General features: G+C 37.4%; 1 protein-coding gene across 2 annotated transcripts; it reads right to left on the bottom strand.

Annotated features, from left to right (window-relative positions):
- Nucleotides 1-7001: 7001 nt before the first annotated feature.
- Nucleotides 7002-19482, bottom strand: LOC580179 (protein FAM76A). Of its 2 annotated transcripts, XM_780252.5 has the most exons (9): nucleotides 19251-19482; nucleotides 18245-18309; nucleotides 17152-17212; nucleotides 16116-16268; nucleotides 14690-15246; nucleotides 14049-14117; nucleotides 12668-12809; nucleotides 11687-11788; nucleotides 7002-10562 (listed from the first exon to the last, which is right to left on the bottom strand). In XM_780252.5, the coding sequence occupies exons 1-9, from the start codon at nucleotides 19341-19343 to the stop codon at nucleotides 10461-10463; spliced, it is 1344 nt and encodes a 447-aa protein (XP_785345.2). In that variant the 5' UTR covers nucleotides 19344-19482; the 3' UTR covers nucleotides 7002-10460. The 2 variants fall into 2 exon arrangements, with proteins under 2 accessions (XP_785345.2, XP_030851140.1); XM_030995280.1 differs by lacking the exon at nucleotides 18245-18309 and having other exon boundaries at nucleotides 19251-19481.
- Nucleotides 19483-20256: the final 774 nt, after the last annotated feature.

Below are 20256 nucleotides of genomic sequence, written 5' to 3'. Positions count from 1 at the left end.
ATGTGCGCTAGCGATATAAAGCGCTACCGGGCTGGGCCGTGTGAATTTTAGAGCTGAGTGCACACTAGACAATAGACTTACCGGCATTTTAAGATTGGATGCACCCGGTGCGCTCCGGGAGAGAAATCGTCGAAGTCGCTAGATTCTTTCTCATCAGATCTCAAACGACGTGTGCAAATCTCTATCTTGCAACAAGAGATGGATCAGTTGAAGCCAGGGATGCCTCTTATCTCCAATAATGCAAACACTTTCTCACGTTTCGGTTTCAATTTTCCATCTGCATAAAGACTGTATTACACTCTGTATGGTCACTCATTACAAGAACATGATATCATCTGAAGTTCTGAACAATATGGTCTGCCTCGACCTAGCTGCGAATGCAAAAGTGATTTTTTTTTTCTTCCAACTTTCTCACAACATATCATAATAATTCAAATTTATCATTAATGTTGCGCGGTCGGTGCCGTACGTACATGTTACGATCGCTAGTTGACGCACTTTAGATTCCTGCGCTTTTAATCATTGAGCGTCAACTACTCAGACAGACGTAGACAGGCACATAATTATTCCCCTTTTTCTTCTTTACCCCCCCCCTTGACTTTTAAGCGTTTGGTATAGAGTCTGATGACACATTTAAAAGCCTATTTCAGTTTTTAAGGTCTATAGAACTCTAGATAGTCCCTTCGTTTGTGGGAGTAATACAATTATAAATCTTAACTGGAACTTAAAAATGAAACTGTTCAGTTAGGCCTTGTATGTTGGAAATTTTTGACAGAGTGAAGAGACGTACGGCCAAGAAGGCGATATCCTCTGTTAATTGCAAATGTAATTCTTTTGTTATCACTTTCTGTTAATTAATTTTCCCGATATGACCATCATGCAGGGCTTTTAAATTTCAGTTTCACGTCCAGGCGCGGATCCAGGATTTTCCAATAGGGGGGGCCGGAAATTTGAAAATTGCGCAGACCATTTTTTCAACTCAACATACCAATACTGACAAGGTCATAATTATTAGAAGCACGATACCGGTAGAATTTTTGACATTTTCATCGGGGGGGGGGGGGGGGGCTATAGCCTCTTGCCCGGAAAGTAATTTTCTGGTTTCACAATTCGAAATAGTGAGCGAAGCGAGCGAGCAACAATAATTTGTGAAAGTGTTATTTATCACCAAAATAAACGAGAAAAGATATCAAAAACTCATATTCGGGCAGCTCGCTGTCCCCCCTCCCCCCTCCATTACGCGCGAAGCGCGGAAGCTTTGACCCTTCATTAATTGTTACTAGAGAAGGAAGACAATTTGTTGTACCATTCTCGACTCTTAATCCTTGTCTGAATTCATTTTCCTCCCGCCCGCGCGAAGCGCGGAAGCTTTGGCCTTTCAAAGCTTTGGCCTTTCATTAACTATAGAGAAAGAAGAAGATTTGTTGTACCATTCTCGACTCTTATTACTTGACTGAATTCAGCCCCCCCCCCCTTCCCGCGCGAAGCACGGAAACTTAGGCTTTTCATAGTTTAATGAAGTTATTAGAGAACGATGATTCGTTGTTCCATTTTCGACCCTTAATCCTTCTCTGAATTTAGTTTCCCCCCCCCCCCCTCCCGCGCGAAGCGCGGAAGCTTTGGCGTTTCATTAAATTAAAAGGGAAAGGAGACGATTCTTTGTACTATTCTCGACTCTTTATCCTTGTCTGAATTCAGTTTTCCCCGCCCGCGCGTAGCGCGTAAGCTTTGACGGTTTATTAAATTATTAGAGGAAGAAGACGAATCGTTGTACCATTCTCGTCTCTTAATTCTTGTTTGAATTCAGTTTCCCCCTTCCCGCGCGAAGCGCGGAAGCTTTGACATTTCATTAATTATTAGAGAAAGAAGAAGATTTGTTGTACGCATTCTCGACTCTTATTACTTGACTGAATTCAGCCCCCCCCCCCCCGCCTCCCGCGCGAAGCACGGAAACTTTGGCCTTTCATAGTTTAATGAAATTATTAGAGAAAGATGATTCGTTGTTCCATTTTCGACTCTTAATCCTTCTCTGAATTGAGTTCCCCCCCTCCGCGCGAACCGCGGAAGCTTTGACGTTTCATTAAATTATTAGAGAAAGAAGACGATTCGTAACTCTTAATCCTTGTCTGAATTGAGTTCCCCACCCCCCCCCCCCTCCCGCGCGAAGCGCGGAAGCTTTGTCGTTTCATTATAAGGGGACGTTTCATTATAAGGAGACGATTCTTTGTACCATTCTCGACTCTTAATCCTTGTCTGAATTCAGTTTTTCCCCGCCCGCGCGTAGCGCGTAAGCTTTGACGGTTCATTACATTATTAGAGGAAGAAGACTCATCGTTGTACCATTCTCGTCTCTTAATCCTTGTTTGAATTCAGTTTTCCCCCTCCCGAGCGAAGCGCGGAAGCTTTGACACTACATTAAATTATTAGAGAAAGAAGACGATTCGTTGTACCGTACTCGACTTGTCAAAAAAAAAAAAAAAATTCTTTGTCTGCTCCTTTTTCGTCCTATGTCCTCTTCCTGCCCCTACCGCCCCTGGCTACGCGCCTGCTTTAAAGGGAAAATGAAACAATCATGATTGTGATTATTAGGTTAGTAGAAATGAAAGGGAGAAAAGATATATTACACATAACCATGGATAAATCACGGCCGGGAGCGTCATATCATAGTTTTGTGTTATCGGGCGAGGGCCGGGGCGTAGCAACCAAGCAAGATTTTGCAATGTTGAAATTATGCATTCTAGAAAATTCCGCTATATTTCTTTCTAGCTATATTTCTAAATTTCCTGGGGGACGTGTCTCCCTATCGGGCCCAGGATTGCCGCCCCTGTCCATGATTACTACCAACATGAGTTCAAATACAAACACGAGCGAGTTGGTATGAGCTGAATTCAAATGAAGGGCAAAATAAGAGTAATGAAGCGGCCCAACCGTTAATTTAAAATTTGACTGTTGAGTATATAGCTTCTATTTAAAAGACATCCAAAATATTGTGCCCTTTTCAAATTTCTCACTAAAGAGTGATGACCTTTGTAGCGCAGGGGGGCTGTCTTTTACGTTTAACTTTGAATCCGCGGCTCGAGATTTTATGCGGCCGGCCCGGCCCCCTCTATTCAATAACGTTTGCCAAACCTTCTGGAATGACCCCAAATCTCCCGATTACAGTTCTCCCTTATTCGTCGTTACTGTCACTTAGCGCCATTTCCTTGTCTTTCCCCCTTTCTCACCGAATCCCCCACCCACTTACTATAGGGTACGCACATGTATGTTCCCTCTCTTTGAAAGCACCCCCTCTATCTCCAGTGTAAGTCAGTACGGGCCGGATTTTTGTGTATTACGGGCCGGACTTTGTTGCGTGAAAAGTAACTCTTTATCGGAAATTTTGGGAACACATATTCGGTCCCTCCGACCCCGGAGTGGGAGGGAGGGGGAGGGGGAGTTGGGCTTTCTTCTTTATCTTTTCTTTTCTCTTCTCTTCCTTTTTCTTTTCCCTTCTCCTTTCTTTTCTCTTCTCCTTTTTTTCTTCTCCTCGATCTTCTCCTTTTTTTTTCTCTTCTTTTCTTCCTCTTTTTTTCTTCCTTTTTTTTGCGCCGCCAATAGGGGGGGCCGCGGCCGTTTCGGCCCCCCCCCCTGGATCCGCCACTGACGTCTGGTTTCCTTTGTATTGTATTTTTATCCCTTTTTCGTTTTTGGTACGTTCACTAATGTTTTGTTAGCATTTGTTTTCTCATGTTATTTTATCTAGAGACTTAATGGAAAGCCACGCAGGCTAAACTTGCTAAAGTGCATGTTTTTTTTCTCGGAATGAGAATGAATAAATGAATCAATAAATAAATTAATTAATTTCTTGAATGTGCAGAATCCATGTCATGGCACAGTCTAGATCAGGATGTGCCCTCAGCTGTAGAAACGATGTAGGTTGATCAGTATAGTTGGTAAACCTTTGGGACAGTCTTCACCTCAGGAAGTGTATTTTCCACCATCATCGCCACAATTTGCTAAGGCGGCGCAAAGAATCAGCAGTTTGTGCTTTTAAAAAAAAACGGGACAAGCATATTTCCCTAAAAAATAACTTTCCCCTAGGTCGTCAAGCGACCGGCCTGATATAAACAAAAAATAATTAAAACCTATCGCTTTATGAAATAACTTGAAATAGAAAAAGCGCACGCGTGTACTTATTTGTTGATTTAAAATTATTCAGTTAATCAATGTTTATATAGGGATTATTATAACGTGCCACCACATCCCTCCGTTTTCTAGAGTTTTACTTTATTACATAAGTTTTAGGGATTTTTCTTGCCTATGCAGTGCGTCCCAGAAAAAAACGAAACCGAGAATTATCGATGATCTATCATAACTTAGTCAATTTTTTTTTAATGAATGACACATATTTGGAAAGCTTAGATCCTGAAGAGAGGAAACTAAAAAGTCATTTGGCGGACGGTATCTGATTTTCAAAGAGAATATCACATTTCTAGAAAGTTGAGTTTCTGCCCTTTCATATGACACCTCACACCTCAATCAGGAAAAATGAGCAATAATTAAGGAATGACAAAGTTCTGTTTGTTTAAAATAGTGATTGCATTTCCATAATTTTATCAAACGAATTCGTTTTCACTGGCTGCCTGCCGTAGCAACAAGCAAAATTGACAACAGACTTAACTCCGATTCGTTGACAATCAGCCATTTTCGTCTACGGCTGATTGTCAACTTTGTTTGTTGCTACGGCAGGCAACCAGTGAAAACGAATTCGTTTGATAAAATTATGGAAATGCAAGCACTACTTTAAGCAAACAGAACTTTGTCATTCCTTGCTCATTTTTCCTGATTGAAGTGTCATATGAAAGACAGAAACTCAACTTTCTAGAAATGTGATTTTCAACTTGAAATGCGAGAAAAGCTCAGCAAAGGGGTTTATTTCTCCAACATTCAACGAAGAGGGAGGGGGCGGGGGGCGTGGCCCCTTTGCATCATACGCCGCTGCCAAGATGCCAACTGTCTATATAACGTGAATATACATAATACCTATACATCATGTACTTGGTTCTACTTGTAAGGAATACTGTTGACTCATTCGTTGTGCACGCAGTTCCAAATTTTAGACACGTGAGAAAATATTTATGATGAAATTCTGGAAAAGGTGTTTATTTAATCATTTTACGTACCGTGTTCTTTTTTCCGATAATTTAAAGAATCACGCGAGCAGCAAGGGGCGGATCCAGCCGGCGGCAAGGGAGGGGGCCAAATCTTGAGAAAATGTTTGGCGGCGAAACAGCCAGCTGGTGAATAAGAGTGGGGGAGGGGGGGGGGGGGGGGGGGGGGAGAGAGTAAGGAGTAAAAAAAAAAAAAAAATTGCCCCCGAAAATGTGAAAATTGCACCCCCCCTCCCCCTTGAGCACCAAGGGAGAGGGCGCGTCTTCAAGCCCGCCCCCGCCCCCGCCCACCCATCCCCCCTGGATCAGCCACTGGTGAGCAGTCACGAGGCCTGACCGGACGTTGACGTCGTAGCTAGTGACTGAAGAAAAAAAAAATTGACAAATTTTTTTTTTAAAAAATGTTGCTTTTTACATTTAAAGGTGTCCCAATGGGCTGAATTTGCGGGATGGGGGGGGGGGGGGGCACAGCAAGGGCACAATTTCTGCATTTAATTAGTATTATAAATTTGTATACATTTTTCTATATGCCTAATTTTATTAGGAGTAGGCATGGGCATGTGTTCCTTCTGAAACCCCCTGAACCTTCCACTGACATTAAAAACTAAGCAAAAAGACAAAACTGTTACATTTTGTTGTATTTGTTTTATTTTGTTCTATATACAATCTCATAGCACATACATAACAGTGCTGTAAGAATGAAACTGTTCGACACTAGCCTACCTTCCAGGATTTTGAGAATTCTTCTTTTCCACTTTCTAGATGTTCATCACTCAAATAAAGTACACAAAATATGACATGTAAAAAGTTTCCTAGGTTTGCTTGATCTTTAGACTAGAAGAAAAGATACATATGTTATAGCCTTCAATAAACAAACAGAAAGAATAGTTTCTGATTTGCAGAAGATCAAATAACAAAATATCCTGGACATTAGGCAAATTCCTACAACTTATAAACTTTGTATAAGACACAGGTAAAATACATGTATGCTTAGAATGGAACAAGAATGTATTTAGGCTACATGTATTTATATATACAAGATAAAGGAGTACAATACTTTTTACAACAAATGCAAGATACAATACTGAAGAAAGTGACAAAAATATAAAATGTGCATCAAAAAATGAGAGCAGCGAGCGTCATTCATGATCAAATTTGCAGAGATAAAAAGTGTCTTAAAAGACCTGCTAAAAATTGAGTTTATTTCAATAGCAAATGGAATTGTTTTAAACTTATACATTTATATTTATATTTTCACAATTGTACATGTCATATTGTTCTTTACTGTTATGGTCTGACCAACACTCATTACATAAGACAGTCCATAATATACACTTCTTATGAATTCACATGGCATTATCTTTAAAACGATGCATCTTAAATAACTACCTGAAACCCGATTGCATATATCGCACAATTAAAATTCAACTAACATTTCTTCCATAAAATGTATTAACTACTCTTCAGGCAAATACACAAATGGAACAAACATCTTGGTTTATTTTCAATAACCATGATCTTTTTCACCTGTTATCATTATTAAGTACTTGGCATTACCTGTGTCATTTAAAATCAATAAACCATTTAAAATCAATAAACCATTATTTTTTTTTGCAAGGTACCTTTTCAAATGTCACAGAAGAGTAGCTTCATCTATTCCGACAGAAGAAATAATAGGGACCAGTCGCACAAAAACCTTTTTTCAATGAGAAATGACAAAAATGAAGGACAGATCTGCTGTCATTTGTCACTGATGACCAAGTTTTGTGAAATGGGGCCCAGGTCTTATTTGATGGCCATTGGTTCAGTGTCCTAGATACAATTAAATTGGCTGGTTTCACAAACCGGTACATGTTTATCTCGGGTCTTGAAAATGCAAATTTTCTGATCAGGAAACATTAGGTGATATTTTTCAAATTACCATTAATCAAATGAATCTCAATGCCTGAATGACTTTACCTGTAGAAAACACAGATTACCGGCATCAAATTTAGAACAATAATTAGAAAAAAATTAAGTGTAACTAATGAATCATTGACAAACCGTTCCAAATAAGCACACCTAGTAGCAAAGACATGACAATGACAAAGAATTCTAGAGGGAAATACACCAACTAATATGCCATTTTAAAGTAAAAGATACATTGTATGTCTTTGGTCAAAATCAAATGAAAACAACATTAATCCATTAGAGGAGATATAAATATGCATTTAAAAAGGCTTACCTACTTTTAAATACTTTTGTTACAAGAAATTCAATTTCTGTGGATTTTTGTGACAGGAAACATGTCCTTGACACACAGGACTCGAGGAGCATTGATATTTTGTTAGAAATTAGAAATATACCAATAAGGTTACATGTCCTCATAAGAAGGAAAACAATCTTTCATGATACAGGGATGAGATATTCTACAAACTGCTGTATCTGAAAAATCTGAAAGATTGTTTAACTGTAAATAGAATGAAACATGAGAAAGTTTGCAAATTAATTTCAAAGTTGTTACCAGTACTTACTGTCGACAACTTGACACCCAAGAGAAGTAATGAAAAAGAAGCAGAGTTTTGAAACTCAAATACAAGTCAGTAGTATTCCCATTGTTTAAACCATTTCCATTTCTTATAACCAAGGATAGACTATTGATTATCTAAAGTCTTTAAAATGACATCAAAATTAAAATCCTGGCTATCTGTCCCTGTTAAAAATGACCAGAAGTTCAAAGTTTCTCATTCCATTTAAATTGCACCTGAATATGAAGATGAGCATACAGATAACTGATACATTTGTGCAAAGACCTGTAAATGTCAACATGAAACATACAATACCTGGATTTGTAGAGTAAATAAAAATGGGCATTGCTTGGAAATATTTATTAAAAAACCCATTGAATTGCAAATATTATTTTACTAAATGTATTTGAACTTGACAACACACACAAGTTGGTAATTCAAAAGTTGGAGAAATGACACTTATTCTAAACATCTAAGCTCTCTCTTCTTTACGACATCTTAATGTTTACAAATATGAAAGATTGCGTTGTTACAAAAATATGAGAAAAGATTGTTTGATAAATGCATACATATACAAAATCTACATTTCATTTTTGCTCTTTATACAATTACAATATTACACATCTAAAAGTAGATCATAAAACCTCAAATGACTTACATGTAAGTCAGTTGGGAAATCACCTATGGAATCAAACCCTTTCTCGCATACTTCACAATACAATTTTACTGTTCAAACTTGAGTTATTACGCCATACTTGGAGAGTGGTTTTACTGTGAGAATTAAAAATTATACACAGTAAAAATAAATATTAAAAAAAGCTATGAACTGATGAGTCGTTCATGTTGGTGAGCAGCATACCAAAGTACAAATCACTTTTATATGGAACCCCTCTTTGAGTGTGTACAATTCCAACTTGCAGCTTAAACGCATCTTGGCCATCTATGAATATTCATATGGTGTACAAAGTGCTAAGATAACAGCCACTTTAAAAGCAAAGGTATCACTTTGGAAAAAGTTCCAATCAAAAACAGGTCTCTAGAACTTGGCATGAATTGAAAGGATCCAATCCTAGAGATGGAAAAAGAAGCTGAGGTATTCATATCACACAATTTCTTTTAAGTAGTGACAATTGCTAAGACCTGCTTTATGAAGAGGTGCACATTTTCAGCAACTTGAAATAAATGGGATTATATTAAATTGTTGGCAAAATGTTATGTAAATTGGCAAAATTTGCTGGAACAAAATGATTACAATAGGGATTCACTCATTGCTTTGAGATGTATAAGAAATAATAACTTAAAAAATTGTTTTTAGGAAATCTCTCATAGAAAGCAGGCAACTTAAAAGGGAAATCCAGCCTTGACAACTGCTCTATAATAAATCAGAAAAATCATTGAATCAAACTGATGAAAGTGTGAATTAAATTGGGTGAGAAATATAAGAAAGTAATGAATTTTTGAAAGTTGAAATCTCTATATGCATGGTAACTTCAAACTGGCTGAATCAGTAATGTTACTATGACGAAGTGCCGGACTACTTTCCCATTTGTTTCAACCATAAATTATCAAAATATCATTTTTTTTCTTCAAAAGGGTCTTTTCATTTTAGAGCACCAATAATATCATACTGTCTATAATACATTTTGAGTAGTGCCCTGAAGGGAGACGGCATTTATGAGAAGAACATAATAATAAAATAAAAATGGGAGAGTCGTCTCCTGACTATATCACTATCAACTGACCAAATTGCCAAATTGAGATTAGCATGGATTTACTGATCTTATATTTCAAACATTCATCATTCCCTTGTTATTGGCCTAATTTATATCGAACGTTTGCCATTCTGTTTTTGTCTTATTTTTCTGCTTCCATTGCAAGGGTTTGATTGCCCTTTAAGGCCTAACTATAAGTATAAATCTATTGTAGCAGTATATGCTGACTGTGTAGAGGTGCTGTGGTCTATTAGAGAAGTCTATGGACTGTAAACCACAAGGCACAGGGTTCAAATCCCTGCAGCAGCACAAACGTCCATTGGCAAGACATTTAATCTACATTTTACACACTCGAATTGAGTTTATTCTTTCAATGCACTGAGTGCTATGGTTGCTGAAGTCTAAGCCAGGGTGACAATATCCAAAGTCCTTTGGAAGTGCAAATGGATGCTATCTCATAAGGTGACATGCGCTATACAAGGATGGCATATTATTATTATTATTAGCGAAGCTACTGTCAGCTGTGCAGAGCGGGACAAGGTGGAAGATGGCAGGTAGGAAGAAAGGGGCGAGGGGGAAGACACTACATAAAAACACTACAAAATATAATAAAACTTGAAAACTCTCCTAACTCTCCTGATTGGAATCCCACACATTTCCTGGAGGGATAATCGATTCAACGATCTTCTTTTGATGGCGAGAAACCATAGCGAACTGCAAGAGATAGTTGCGACACGAGTACAGGCCAATGCTCATAGGTTACATCATGTAACTCGATATGCTTCTCTCAAATGTACAATCTCTAAGCGAGGGATCTATTCGAGTCTCCATGAAATGATTGACAAATCTGGAGCAACTTCCGTTGACACAACTAACCCTCTCTCAAATAGCTATGGTGAGAAACCCCCTGAAAGATGACAATACTCATACTGAAGTCCTTGCTCTGCTCCCTTGGCCTTGCATCCATTCTTCGACGGTGCTAGCCATTTATCACTGTACCCATAATGCCTTCATGATGATTAGTCAATCACATCTGTGTTATAAGCACCCACTCCACTCCTGATTGGGTGTAAGTATCCATTGTTTATATATCACATTATCATTTTTTCTTTTTCTTTCTCTTTCTCTTTGTCCCTGTCTTTAGAGGACTTGGACAGCTGGGCCACCTGCTTTGTGAGCGCCCTGTTTTTAGTCTGAAAAGGGAAGGTTTGGAGATAAAAACCAAAAGTATGTTACTTGCAATAAATATGTATTGCAACAATTGGTAATATTGTTACATTATTTATTTTTCGGCATACAGATATGAAACAAAATGATGCATTTGTCTTTGTTTTTCAAAATTTGCTAAAATTTAAATATAGAATACATTTTTTTACCTAGAAACCCATGCTAAAAAAGGCCCTTCAACAAAAGAAATTCCAACACGTCAGAACAGATTTTCCAGCCTGAAGTCGATAAAAGAGGCTTGAAATTTTGCCAAATGACAATGCTTACAAGGTTATTTATAAGGGATTCCTGTGCTTTCTCAAACAATAAAATCCACTTTACATTACTTTTCAACAGTAATTTAATCATTAAAAAACAATTAACGACCCTTTTTCTCCACAACATCATACCGGAGTGTTGGCTCAGTCAGTAGAGCGTCCGCCACACAACCAGGAGGTCGTGGGTTCGAACTCCGGCCGCGTCATACCAAAAGACGTTAAAAGATGGGAGTTGTTGCTACCTTGTTTGGCGTTCAACAATAAGGGATAGAGTAACGTCGACCTGGCGCTGCTCAGTGGCTGCCGGGCTCACGATCAATTGGGCAAAAAGAATTTCCCTTTTGGTTTAATAAAATTTGGAGTGGACTATTAGGCTATTATTATTATTATTATTATTATTATAAATCAGAACTGTTCAAACAACACCACCTGCCCTGTGGCTGTGATCATTATTTTGTTGCATTTCTTATAAAACTCTGAAATATTTCCTTGACAGAATTCCTTGGTAGTTTCCCTTTTTTTACAATAATTATCAAGGTGTGGAAATATATTGTTCCAAGACTTTTCAATCTTTCTTAGAATCATTCTGGGAACTCTGATAACAAAAGGCAGATAAGAAAGGAGCTTGAAGTTAAAGCCTATCTGCACTAGTTTGGCCAGAAGGGATTAGACCTCCCTGTGTGGTCACCACAGAAACTTATCACATCAAATCAGCTCTCAATTAACTTAAGAAAAAGGGGACCGTGGGGGACCAACATGTACCGCTCAGGCACTGTTTGCTATAAAGAGAGCGCAAGTAGCTTCAAGTAGTGCAGTGGGGCTTTAATACTGACCTGTAAGTCATCTACCGTGTCCTGGTGATCTTTTTGAAGCGTCTGTAGTTTTGCCCTGAGATCTTTTTCAATCTGCATCTGAATGGCTTTCAACTCTGTCAACTGAAATAATTCAAAGTAAGCAATATTATGTGTAATCAGAAACTTCAGCAAATTTTTTCCTGTAAACTGTAATACTAGTATATATATTTACTTTTTTTTCAATATCGCCTTTTTTGGTTAAAAAAACAAAACACAACCAAGGGAAATACAAAGTAAGTCCAGGTTACTTGTTCATTTTTTAAAGATTTATTCAATTAAAAACAATTAAAGAACAATATACAGGACTACACAGTCATGTAGATAAAAATGTACAAAGAAATACATGCAATTACACTAAAACAATAAATATAAATATATTTTTTTTGTAACTGTAGTATATTATCACAATGAAGTATATTATCACAATAATATATAAATGTTGGCAAATAAGTATAGAGGAGTAATGGGACATTAACCCATTTAGGATTACTTGGAACATAGGCAGCTAGACAAAAGAGCTGCTTTGGGAATACCGTTTATTTTCACAAACTTCCCTCCCAAGGGTAGATATGTAATGCTATGAGCGGTGAACGCATCATCTGTCAGTCGTTAACTGATATTCATACTTTCAGTGATGTAACATTCATTACTGTGTACATCCCTAAGGTGGTGCCAAATGTTTTCTCTGTTTCAAAATATCGCCCTCTACAGACAAGAAAACAACAAAATTGGAAAAATATAATTTTTGAAAAAAGTTGCAGCATGGGAGCATTGAGGCACTCTTCAATGCTTGACTGAAATTGAGGGAAAAGGTGTGTTAGGTCAAAAGATGAGAATATTTGTAATAAAAGGTTGCATAAATACAGTTGTTTGCACGCTATGCATCCAATCATGAAATTAATTCCACAATTGGAACCCAAGGATACATGTTTTCAAGAAGAGATGGCTGTGTTACCATACCTTCTTATCTTTCTCCAGAATGGCCTTCTCCTTCTCTGATAAGACTTTCTTCAATGAGGCTACTTGTTCTCTGAGCTGTGTCATGGCCACCATGTGGTCTGTGTTACCTGGGTCGATAAAGGTCATGTCTGTCTTTGACGATCTGAGCAAGAAATAAATGACACATCCTATTTTTAAAGGCATAGTTTAACAATTTAAATCTGAGATGCATGGCCCTACGTGTTATCGGTGTCTGTGATATGGTGTAATGTTGAAGCCCTAAAAAATTTGCGCTTCAAAATGATCATGAAGTGCCTCAAAAAAGTAAAAATCTTTGAGTGACCGAATTTACCATACTCATTTTCCCCACTACACTGTAGTATTATAAAAACCGTTAAGAAAATGTAAAATGAAATTTTTCGATTTCCGATCATAAATATCTTGATATTCAGACAGGCTTGTAAAAGTCATGGGATTCTGGACTGACCTAAAGGTTTATAATTATGATTGCAGCATGAGCTAAATCCAGGATTTTGTTTCAGAATCTGAGGTAATGTTACCAAGTCACTTTTAGGGAAAGGATTGCATGAGACAAGCACCATTGACAATTGCTTTGTGGTCAATTTTTAACACTAACGGAGTTACTAATTTTAAACCTGCATCCAACCTAAAACTCACTCTTACCTAAACCTAACCAAACCCATTGTCAAACATACTATAAATATTTAATACTCTATTTCTTAAGTCATACATAAGACATACGCATAGAAGAATATCAAATTTGTGACGTAATTGAACAGGAATACTCACACCGTGTCGTGATCCACTTGTTTATTTTTCGTAGGAGATTGAAATCAAACAACTTTAGCTTTAAAATTGTGTTCCCTGTAATCTTTATCTCACTGTACTATTAAGATAAGATATAATTATTGCAACTTGATTTCATATGTATTTGGTGAATTCTCATGCCAAAAATCATCTATGCCTTTAATAAAGGACCTGCTACGAATATAAAATCATTACATAATGCAAAACCAGTAAACATTTGAGACACTGTAAGTATTTGCCCAAATTTTCCAATCATATTTACAAGTACAAACAAATCGCTATGCTTTGGTATGAAAATATATAACTTGTAAACACATCCTATCTTAAAGAAAGATACACTTGTATGATCTCTGACGTAGGTATCAGAATTACAGGCGCCCGTTTCACAAAGCCTTTTTTCAATGACAAATGAAAAAAGTCAGTGAAAAATCTGCTGATAACCAATCAGAAGCAAAGATTTCAGTAACTTATAACAAATACTGTCATTTGTCACTGATGACAAGTTCTGTGAAACATCCCCCTGGTCTACCATTAATGAAGGAGCAAGAATTGAAGAGATATTTGACAAACTTACGCGGATGGCAAGGCACCGTTACTGGAGTGTTCTGATTTGGTCCTCTTGACCTCGGGTTCATGGAGTGTTCTGAAAATATAAATAGAAAGGAAAAGGAAGAGATAGACAAAGAGAGAGAGAGAGATAGAAAGAGAGGGAGAATGTGTGAATGAGAGAAAGGAGAAACATGCATACAGAGATGACAGATTAATAGAAACACAAAACATGAGACAGATAAAAAGTAAGAGAGCGAGAGAGAGAGAGTTACTTAAAACAGCATAAAAGATGATAATCATAATATCAATCAGCTTGAAATGGATGATAAAATCTCAAAATGCTTGACTGAAGACGATATCCTGTCTGAAGTTCATTGACATAAATCTTCCATACAAGATCAATGGAGTGGGTACGTAAGTATTTGACATACCAGTAATAAGAAACACTATATTTGGGTTACTGTACTTCTGAACGATTAAGAGATTAATCTTGGGGCAGCACCGCACTTAAGAGGCTGGTACTGAGGTACAAGCTGAAGAGCTGAAAATGAAAAGCATCCCTAAACTAGTCTCACCCATGAAATTATTGTAGGCTGGGTAATAGGAGTTATGTATTAAACAACCATGCATGAAACTTGTGTCGGAATATTAGCAGACCACACTTACTGTTTCTTGTCGTTGGCCTTTGATTTATGATGCCGATGATCCTCTTTCTTGTCCTTATCCCTGTCTCTATCACGATTCCTATCTCTGGTCCTATCCCTGTCCTTCTCACCTCCCCCACCCCTGTCTCTGTCCCTGCCTTCTCTCGAGGCCGATGAATCTCGACCAAACAGGCCCCCTGACCCCGAGCCACCACCACTACCACCCCCTGAAGATGAGTTCTCAGGGCGGTTGTTCCGGCCCATTGAGGTAGGTGTGTCACGGTTCCTGTTCTTAAGAGGTGATGCAGTGTTCTGATTGGTGGCAGCGGTGGGATTGCCAGTAGGAGTCAGTGCTGAGGGTGTGTTGGTCCCACCCCCTCCGTTCCCTGTTGCTCCCCCGCCTCCTCCAGAGCCGCCTCCCACATTGCCTCCGCCATTGTTACTGCCTCTTGTCCCGCCATCGCTGGAGGAATTCCGATGGTGTTCCCGGTTGGTCAAGTCATATTTTCGCTTCTTTGCTTTCTGAAGTACCCGTTTGTATGATAATGTGCATAACCAGCATAACAACTTGCCATCAACCTGTTAAAATATGGATTGAAGGGTATGGACCAAGAAAGCTAGAAGTCAGTTGTACTATTGAGAAAGACTTAAGTTGCTTGTATGAATAAGCCAAAGGACTGACAAAATCTTATTTATAAATCAAACGGTGACAAAAGATCATTTCACCATCGTATACAAAAGAGCAATGGAAAGAGAAATTGAAAGGGAGGGGGAGACATGTGAGAGAAAGAGAGCACACAAAATTCCAATATTTAGTCTTTTGACAAATTTGAGCTGTCAGATTATCAAATATCATTCACACAATACTGTTTGCATTTTGCAATGCCATATACACTTTCCTTTAAAAGTATTCTCTTGAAAGGCTTAGAAAAGAAAAACAATTCTATAACTTTAATGATCTTAAACACGTATTAGGTTTTTGAAACTTATTCCCATAAAAGTCTTCAGAAGCTCCAAGGATCTAAACTCTGAAATAGCATAAGTATTTAAATTCGTTCTCATAAACGGCTATAAAAAAAAGGACATAAGTCTCTGGCTTCCAATGATCTCAAACTATCAACAATAACAGAAATACAATGTTCCTTTAGCCAATTCTATGCAAAGTGTCCAAAATGACATATGACATTTATCCACATATTTCATCTATGAATTCATTTTTAAAATCTCTGAATATGACTATAAATAATGGTAATGATACCAGAAAGTACTATTATTCAATGGTCATATCAAAAATGTCTTCATTTTTTAATGAAATATGTTGGACAGGACATTGAATGGAATCGTGATTTTCTAGAATCCACATGAATCCTATAAGATTTCCAAAAGGAAACCTAATGACCCCATGTTATGATATCTACTAGACCTACTCAGGAAGCCACCATCATTACCTTTTTCCTCTCATCCTTCCTGTCAAAAGCACACTTTTGTTTACACTGTTCACATGTGTGGGGTGGGCCATACTTCTTCTCAGAGTTGGAACACCTCTGACACTTGTTCCCGATGAAGGCCGCTATCACGTTGCAGTACTCACAAGGCTTGGGCTGTAGATAGATAGATTGAATATTTGAGAAAACATTGAAGTACAATGTAGTAATAATATTGTTTCATTTTTTTTTATAAATGTAATGCTTCCTGGGAGAAATTTCAATTATTTAAACACATTTGTGGCTTGCACCCAGTTAACAAGATCGATTGATCGATCTGTATTGAAAAACAAGATTCCAAGATTTTTTCCGACTTGTTTTTCAATACAGATCGATCAATCGATCTTATTTACTGGGTGTAAGCCACAAATATGTTTAAATATTGTTTCAATTGGATACATTGGCTTTCATTCAAATTATTCACAACTTATATACAAAGTAATTCATAAATGTGAGAATAAACAAAATGGACGATAGTCATACACATTCATGTAGCAATAATCTGAATGGCAGCTGAGAGTTAATATTTGCACTGGTACATGATACTCATTGTGTCACACTAACACAAAAATTATATTGCTCTTGACATTTGTTTTTCTTCTTCAGATAATGTTGTGATATTTATATCATTTTAACAGCTTTAAAACTTATCTGCACTAGTTTGGCCAGGAGGGATTACCGGTAGACCTCCCTGCATGGTCCCTGACAGGTGTTTATCTCATCAAATCAGCTCTAAATTAACATAAGAAAAAGGGGATCATGGGGAACCAACAGGTACTGCTTAGGCATGGTTTGCTATATACAGGGCGCAAGGAGCTACAAATAGTGCAGTGGGACTTTAACTATTGCACATTGAAAAATCAACAAATAAAATATCCCATTCAAGTGGCATATATGATCTTGAATGGCAAAACTAAAGCCTCCTGGATCAAGCCCCGGAATCCCCCTTACATCGTGCCCCCTGAAACGATCATTGCAATCACTTATGACATTAACTCACCGTGCCATATGTCTTGACATTCTGTGCACACTTTTTGCAGATGGCATTTGTGCTGCTTTTACTGTAGAAAGAAAAATAATGAGGAAAAGGTAGATTGATACGAGTCACTGCAGAGGCCAACATTGTACATTCAATGATTTTATTTTAGCTCGTTTGTAAACACACTAATTTGTTTCTGATAAAGGCATATAGATAAGAATTTTAGAAATACAATAATGTACATGTACATACTTTTTTGTTTACAAATGTATCTTATTTATTTATTCTGTGCATTTAAAAAAAAGACCTCTTTACAAGAGAGCCCTGAAGGTTGAAATTGATAAATTTGCTCATTTAATTTCAGGTTAATTTCAATTAAGAAATATATGAATTAGTGCTGTAACATCACGGATATCTCCAATTCTGTTTAACCGCCAGTCAAAACCGGACGGTTTTCGGTTAAACGATTTAAAAAAAAAATAAAAAAAATAGTTTTATTTATTTTTTTATTTTTTTATTTTTTTTACAGACTCTGTCGGCAACTTTCATTTAACTGCGAGGTGCATTTAAAGGGGCCGATTTGTGCTTGTGAACTTGTAACAAATAATAGTAACAATGTTGTTTTTAGAAGAATGTGTAAGATTATTAATGTAAATTAAAAACAGTAGAGGACCTAGGACAGAACCTTGTGTAAAAGTTGGATGAATTATTATTATAAACTACATATTGAGATGATGAGATCTATTACAAAGATTACTTTCAAACCAAGATGACAGACAAATTGGAGTGTTGTTCTAGTTTTGGAGTGGTGAGTCAACACACAGATTACTGAGCTGGGAGACATTGCCAGGCATAGTGCCAGGTGGAGGGGCATAAATCGAAACTTTAAAAAAAAAAAAAAAAAAAAAAAAAAAAAAAAAAAAAAAAAAAAAAAATCGGGAAAACGAAACCGTCCAATTGAAAACGGAATCCGCCATGGGCGGTCGGATACCGGATGGTTAAACGTTTGACTACAGCACTAATATGAATATTGGAACAGCAATGACCATCAATCAATTTTTGTTTCTATTTGTAATCTTGAAAATCTAATGATACAGATGGGGAAAATACTTACTTTTCTTGTTGAAATTCTGTTCTGCAGTAGGTACATTTTACAACTGGATAAGCACCTCTGCATTCCTGTTGTGAATGATCATAAAAATTACAATAGGAAAATCCAAAACCATTTCATTAATAATATTTAAACTCCCGACTCTCAAAGACTCGGACTAGTAGAATGTCTGAAACTTGGTTCCAGTGTCTGTTCATACGCCACCTAATAGTAATACTGTAGTATTGTCTCGTCTTTCCTCTTCTTTTTTTCATCTCTAAAGTTTAATACTGTAAATCTAAAGTACTTTAGTTTTACCACGACGGTGGGTGCGGGTGTGCATGAAATTAGCGACTGTAATCTCAGATCCTCATTAAATTTATGTAAACGCTAACATCCCGCACGCGATCACCTGCACCGTTGAGCCGTCTGTAGGGTATGCCAGTGGTTTGCCGTGAAACCTGCGAGAAAGTTTATATTATAATGTCTTTGTTTTGAGGAAAAATACTCCAAAAAGTTAAGAAACAAAACAATTTTCATTTTTCAAATCATGACCATTATTTGAACAATGGATGAAGATTTGGTTGAGTTTTGGTATGTTTGAGTAGGGTATCTCCACGCCAGAGTTACGGGACAAAGTCTGGATATGATTCTGAACTAGCGCCCAAAATTCATTATGTCTTTATAGATTCTAAATCATCCAAGTCATCAATCACATTCTCATCATCACAAAGAAATGAAACGGACAAAATTTCATGAAAGAGCTCGACTAAACTCTCTTTTTTTCAATAAAATCACATGTATTGATCAAGGGCCAAACATCAGAACATCATAAACAGACCAAAAAAGACATAAAAATTGAGACTCCATGACTGAGTGACCCAAGATCATTCCCTTTCCTTCGACTACATTACACACTTCTTCTCTGGTGGCCGCGGCCCCCCGGCATAGGCCTACACATGACGCACATTACGGGAAGAGTCATATTGCATTGTTTGCAGTGGGCAGTGTCTCGCCGATGATCGCTTACCTTACACAGTTGTTGGCCCTGTGATAATTCATCAAACGGATGTCTACTGTTGCACTTAGTGCAGGCAAAAAGTGCTACTTTCGAATTCGACATCAGGACATGAGTTTTGTCTTCATTAACTCGCTATAATGATCATTGATCATTCGCCAAATACGGTGAAATCTGTCCGTTTTCCCGTGCGATTCGCCTTTAACTATTGTGCTTTCCGAAAATTGAACGGATGAACGCTTTGCGGTGCAACAACAAGTTTTGTGCAGGAAATGCTACCGGGCCGCCGCAGACGTATTCACAGATAAAACGAAAACACGTTGAGTGCCAAAGGGATAAAGTGCATACCGTTGTACTATTGTGGAGATTATATATATTTTTGTAATAATGTAAAATAAATTTAATGTCATCCCCACTTTCATCTGTCTCACTTAAAAGGAATATTTATCCAGCTTTCTGATTAGCTGCAAGTCTATAGTATTAATCCTTCCTGTAAGGACTAAAAAAATACATATTGTGTTCTCTCTCTCTCTCTCTCCACCCTCCCCCCAAAAGAACCTGCCAATTAATCCTGTTGATATTGATGTTTTTCATTGATGTAGTGGTTTTCAGTCTTTAGAAATGTTTATATGTTCCTGCCATAAACAATCACATAAGAACTATACATTCCCTATTCATATGATAGATGTTTTAAAGTTCCTTTGATATTAATTTTCATTAATCAGTTCATAGTGGAAAGAATAAAAACAATAAGCCTTTCTCTGATTAATTTTCTTTCTTTGATTGTTGATATATGGCTATGCAAGGGGAGACACTACCTTGAATATTTAAAGAGAAGGTTGAGTTCTGGGAAGAGGTAAACAATAATTTGTGAGCGTTATCATTGTCATTATGCAAGGGTGGAAGAACATCAGATTAAACATGTTCCCTGAAAAGCATGGCTCTTCAAATGCCTTCATATTCTAAATATGACATGTAACATCATAAAAATCGGGGAGGGGGGGGGGGGTGGTAGGTT

Source organism: Strongylocentrotus purpuratus, unplaced genomic scaffold (assembly GCF_000002235.5).
Source record: "Strongylocentrotus purpuratus isolate Spur 01 unplaced genomic scaffold, Spur_5.0 spur5_scaffold_21, whole genome shotgun sequence".
NCBI classification, from domain to species: Eukaryota; Metazoa; Echinodermata; class Echinoidea; order Camarodonta; family Strongylocentrotidae; genus Strongylocentrotus; species Strongylocentrotus purpuratus.
This window is presented reverse-complemented; position numbering and strand designations above follow the sequence as displayed.